This window comes from Herpailurus yagouaroundi, unplaced genomic scaffold (assembly GCF_014898765.1).
Source record: "Herpailurus yagouaroundi ecotype Mexico unplaced genomic scaffold, PumYag 190, whole genome shotgun sequence".
Classification (NCBI taxonomy): Eukaryota; Metazoa; Chordata; class Mammalia; order Carnivora; family Felidae; genus Herpailurus; species Herpailurus yagouaroundi.
The window spans coordinates 4,730,352-4,736,083 of record NW_024412421.1 but is presented as its reverse complement, the minus strand read 5'-3'; the positions used below and the strand labels follow the sequence as shown (position 1 = coordinate 4,736,083).

The 5,732-nt window shown below is 55.1% G+C and overlaps 1 protein-coding gene across 2 annotated transcripts in view; it reads left to right on the top strand.

The window, feature by feature from the left end:
- Positions 1 to 638: 638 nt before the first annotated feature.
- The window catches only part of SNX20 (sorting nexin 20), a 9,982-nt gene continuing 4,888 nt past the window's right edge, over positions 639 to 5,732 (top strand). Inside the window, exons 1-2 of one of the 2 annotated variants that reach the window (XM_040497995.1) lie at positions 639 to 752; positions 4,338 to 4,477. In XM_040497995.1, the coding sequence (XP_040353929.1) occupies positions 4,348 to 4,477 (130 nt within the window). In that variant the 5' untranslated portion in view covers positions 639 to 752; positions 4,338 to 4,347. Of the gene's footprint in view, positions 753 to 4,334; positions 4,478 to 5,732 lie in introns of both variants that reach the window. The other variant, XM_040497996.1, reaches the window with a different exon arrangement.

The window sequence follows — 5,732 nt, the reverse complement described above, 5'->3', positions numbered from 1 at the left end:
TTAGGAGTGTGACGATTTCTAATGGGGAAGGAGGGGATCATAGCTGGGAAGAGACACGTGGTGGCCTCCTTGGGGACTGGTGAGGCTCTATTCTCTTGGTTTTGTCCCCGTCTCTTGCCCTTGAGGCCACAAGTGCTAGTGGCCATGAATCACATCACAGCCACAGGTCTGCCTTCCCCCGTACTTTCTGTCGGGAGTGTCGGATGCAGCTTTGCCCAGAGGAAGGCCCCAGACGGAACTGTGAGTTTACCCCATTTCCCTTCCATGTCAGGCATTGGCCCTGCATCCCACCAGCTCTGTGCTCCAAGCCTCACTTTCCCCATCTGTTAATGGGGCACAGTGGCCCCCACCAGGCCTGGCTCATAGGCTAGAATAAGGAATGTTAATTGGGAAGTGCTGCTTGAATGCCAGAGATTAGCTGGGGCTCTGAGGGACAGCCCAGCCCACTGCAAGGCTGCGTGAGGCCCAGCTAGATCCCTCAGAAGTAGATCCCTCAGGGCTGGCCCTGCCTCGCCCTGTCCTGCTCGCCCCTTCCCTGCGGGGCTGCCTGTCAGCAGGGTTCAATATACTATCTGTCATCAGCCAATGGGCTGGGGCAACCAGGAGTAGGTCACACAGCCTATTTCCTGTTTTCTAAGGGGGAACTCAGATGCGGCGGCCTCGCTAGAGCCTAGAACAGAGGAGAGCTGAAGGGGACCATGTGACACTCCTCCTGGCCTCCCCTGGACCCACACAGGAACCAGAGGCCTCAGGTCAGTGCTTGATCCCCACCTCGGTGGGGCTCTGCCCTCCTGTGGCCTGAGCCCCCTCCTCCTATGGGCCTCCCCCAGTACCTGCTGGGGGCAGTGTGGGGCAGAGCCTCTACGTGTGGGGCTCCCCTTAGCTCATTGGGGTAGAACAGGAAGCAGATCCCCAACCCTCCACCACCCCCATTCTTTTGAGGTACCTCTACAGCCCGTCTTGAGCCTGGAGAATAAGTCACCGCACAGAAAGTGGTGCCAGGCAACCTTGGGGACTGGGGCAAAATGCAGAAGCCAGGGCCTACCCCCAAGCCTGCCGGACGGGACTCTGATGGGAAGAACCAGGAAACCTGCTGTTACAGGCTCCCCGGACCCCCACCCGTCCCCCTGGGAGATTGCCAAATGTGAGTGTGCCCACCCAACGTCCAGGACCCTCTGTCCCCTGGGTCGGGCTTTATCCTGCTGTATTGGAGCCTCAGTCCGATGGAAAGTCCTCTGCAGCTCCTCAGGGAGGCAGCACGGGCTCTGAAGGTGGCTCACTGTAGCCAGCAGAAGAAGGCCTGGATAGGACGGGGCAGCCCTTGGAGGGAGGAGTGGTACTCAGGGCCTGGGAGGGATGCAGGAGAATGGCTGCACACACAGCTGGACGGGGCGGGAGCTTGGAAGCTGTTCTGCACCCCATCAGCCAAGCACAAGACCCCAAGCCACCGGGGTCTTATAAAATCGAGAAATCTTTGCTAGACAGGGGGTGGGGACGGGAGAGAAGCCCCCAGAGAACCCCATGCATGGTTGTCCCCACAGAGCTTTGGGAGTGACAGGCTGCTTTCCCCATTTCACAGATGAGGAAACTGAGGCCTGGAGAGGACCGGGAAGCTGTCCAAGACTCCTTGCACATGCACCAATGCCTGACTTTCTCCTTCTCACTCCTCTCATAGTGACTCCCAGCCAACCCTATAAGAGAAAACATAAGGGAACTGGCTTTGCCTGCTGAGTTTGATTTTTATTCAAAGCCCTGGGTTCATGCTCAGCTTTCCCGGGTCTTCATTGACGTGTTCAGCCAAGGCCATTATTTCTGGGCTCTCATAGGGTCTCTGGGCAAATCGTGTCCTGCTTTTGACCTGGTGCCAGCTGCCTGATCAGGACAGCAGGGCTGGAAGGGCTGGAGCCATTGAGGCTTGCCATCACCCGCTTTACAGAGGAGCTAACTGAGGCAGGTACGTAGGAGCGCCCACAGGAAACACTGGGCTTCCCAGGGTGGACCCAGAGTCCGCTAAGAAAACATGGAGACCACTCACCACCTTGCCCCGGCACCTGCCTGAATATAGAGAGTCTGTCCTTCACCATCGGTGTTCTTGTCAGCAGGACAGGGCTTGTGGCCACACGTCTGAGGTGGGGAAACTGAGGCCTAGAGATAGTAAACAATTTGCATTCAGACCCACAATTGGTCATGATAGAAGGCCTGTCTCCTGAAGGGGAGAAGAGGCAAATGAGGTGTGCAGGCTCTGTCAGGCTCAAGCCATGCCCTTGCTCTGTGCCTCAGTTTCCCACCATATAAGGTAAGGTTGGACAGAGGGTCCTGGAGAGACATTCACTGGGCAACTGCACAGAGCCACCTGGAGAATGGACCAGAATTCCTTCCATCTAACTGGAGAAGAGCTGCCCCCCCGAAGGAGGGCCTCCCACCCCGGCCCCAGATGACCTCAGGTCTTCCCAGGCCAGGCCTTTCCAGAAGGCCTTCAGCCCTGGAGTCAGGATGGGCTCTGGCCACTTGCGGGGGAAAAGGCTGTAACCCCACCCCTCTCTAGGCCATAATCAGCGTGAGGATTCAGACACGGGGCCCGGAACGCAGACCAGAGTCTCGTCCCCATGTGCCCCTTACAGCTCCCTCAGATCTTGGGAAGAAGGAGGTAAGGTTACTTGCACCCTTCTGATTTTGGATCTCTCTGCCAAAGTGGTGGCCCAGCTCCTTGCTCCATCTGAGCTAATGTTTTAGTCATCTTTTTTCTAATTTGTCTCAGACATGTTAAATTCTATTCCAACTTACATTTCAATTTAGAGTCATTGACTTTCCAAATATTTTTCAAAGTATTATCGTGTGTCAGATATTCATAACAGGGACTTGGGTGCCTGGCTGGCTCCGTCGGTAGAGCGTGCGTCTCTTGATCTCAGGGTCATGAGTTCGAGCCCCATGTTGGATGTAGAGATTACTTAAAAATAAAATCTTTAGCGGCACCTGGGTGGCTCAGTTAAGCATCTGACTTCGGCTCACAGTTCGTGAGTTCAGGCCCCCTGTCTGTGCTGACAGCTCAGAGCCTGGAGCCTGCTTCGGATTGTGGTTCCCTCTCTCTCTGCCCCTCCTCCACTCATGCTCTGTCTCTGTCTCTCAAAAATAAATAAATGTTAAAAAAAATTTTTTTTTAAATCTTTAAAAAAATAGGGGCATCTGGATGGCTCAGGTGGTTGAGCAGCTGACTCTTGGTTTGGGCTCAGGTCATGATCTCACAGTTTGTGAGCTGGAGCCCCGCATCTGCACGGACCGTGGGGAGCCTGCTTAGGATTCCCTCTCTCCCTCTCTCTGCCCCTCCCCTGCTCACATGTGTGCTCTCTCTCTCTCTCAAATAAATCAACTCTAAAATGATGATAATAATAAATAACAGGGACTATTATACAGGGCCAGGTATGTGGGGAGCCCTGAGCTGTTGACTTAACCCTCACACCAGTGTCGTGAAGCCAAGCTCTGTTCTTATACCCGATTTATAGGAAACTGAGGCACAGAGAAGTCCAGGCACGAGGTCATCTTGTTCACTGATCTGAGTCACAGATCTTACTGCGTAAACTAGCCCCCAGCACTCCCACTGTCTGCCCGCCCCCACGCCCTGAAGAAGGTGGAGAGGCATCTGGGTCCTGCCCACCACATACTAGCCTTGATCGTAGGCAACTCTCTCAGTTCCTTTATCAGAAAATGCAGCTTAAACTCCTTCTGCACACAGAATCAGTTAAGTGAGAGAGTGGGTGTTGAGCACAGAGCACTCGACCTGGCACGTCAAAAACATTCAGCTTTGCTCGTTGGGTACGCTCACCAGCCGCAGAACCTTGGGCTAAACCTCAGTTTCCTCTTCTGTTACTGGGAGTCACGACAGATTTTTGTGGGCGTTAAATAAGTGGATGTGAAGAAGTTAGGAGCATACGAAGCGTGTTCCGTAAGTCCTAAGTGTCTGTCTAGAGACGGAGGGAGAGAGAGACGGGAGGGATACATACCAGTATCCCTGCTTTGGATGCTGCAATTCTATTTACAAATGAACAGCAAATGGAGTATGGGGATGTGCTTCCGGACAAGACAGCATCTTGCTCCCAAGTAATCCTGACTTTGCTTGAAATCAGATTCAGAGCAACTCGATAATGGAAGCATCGTGACAACAAGAGAGGGCTTGGACCGATCAGTTCAGCAAAGGGGGGGCAGACCCAGGCCTCTCATGTGGCAGCTGGGTGGACAGCTGGGTGGGCAGTGGGGACTATGCCACAGATCGTAGCACCCCAGGGCCCACTAGGAACCCCAACACGAGTGGGAACTCACTGCCCTCTTTGTCCCCCTAGCAGCCTTGGAGTCATGGCCAGTCCTGAGCACCCTGGAAGCCCTGGATGGATGGGACCCATTGCCCAGTGCGCGACAGGGACCAAGCAGGAAGCAGCAGCCACTGGCCCAGACCTCCCATGTCCAGGACCCGATGAACACTTAGGTGAGCTAGAGGCTTGGGGCTTGATTAGAGATAGAGGTCTAAAGACATCTGAAATACAAATGTGGGCCCTTCAACAGATGCCGCGGGAGAGGGGGCAGCTTTCCTAAGTTGACACAAGAATTTGGTGCCAGTCATCTTTCTGGGAGATGGTTCCAGGAGTCATAGCAGGGGAGCGGCAAATTGAGGAAAGGAAGGGCAGGAAGCCAGGACAGGATGTTGATGGAGAGATTACTGCTGGAGGCAACTGGGCTCAGTCTCAGAGGGGGTCCTCTGCAAGACATATGGAACACATCTCAGAGTCATCCCATCCAAGAGGTGAGGGGACCAGTCCCATCCTTCATCAGCCAAGGAAAGTTCCAGAACATACCGCTTTAGCTGAAGGAAGCCCTCAGTGTGAGAGTCCTAGGTGCTTCCCGTAGAAGCCGGTGGGGCCTTCTGGAACAGTGAGTGCCCAGCACCGCTATAGTGTCATGTCCTGGAGCAAATTTATTTACTCATTCGTGCATTCCTTCAGTATGCGCCTATGGGCCGTCTGCTCTGTCCTTGGCCCTGTGCGGGGCCCTGGGGAAAACAAGAGCAAATCAAGCACCGCAGGCCCTCGGGTGTGGTAGGGAAACAGATCTGTGAAAAATAATTTGAGATGTCACCAAAATAGGCTGTAGGCACGAGGTGGGAGGCTCTTACTCTGATGCAAGGGGACAGTTGAAGTGACATCTGGGCTGGGTCTTGAAGGGCACCGGAGCCCCATATCCCTTGAAATAAAATGCACAGCGATCTGTGCATCTCGGCGGGGAAGGATTCTCATCGTTCCCGAGATCCTCAGAAGGGCTCACCGCCCAAGGGAGGGTCGAAGACACACTGTTCGGTTTGCAGGTAGGCAAACAGGAGGGTTGCTTGTCAGGCGGAAGGAGTGGCAGGTGCAAGCAAAGGCGGGGAATGTGGGAAGCCAGAGAGGGAAGAGTCTGGAGGGGCCCACCGTGCTGAGCCTGGAGCCCGGCATCCTCAATCGCTCCCTCCGCTGGTAGCCCAGTGTGAGCTCAGGGGCCGGGGCAACCGCACGGGCGTCAGCGCTGGAGGGAGTGCAGAAGCCAACAAGCCACCGTCCCTGCTTGTCAGGAGCATGGGCCTCGGGAGCCCGTGGCCAGCCTGCAGGCGGGAAGTGGATGGTGCAACGGAAACGTGCCGCGTTTCACAACGGAGACACCAGCTGGCGGTGAGGGTGGGGGGAGGAGGAGGGGTGCCCGTGTCAGGCTGT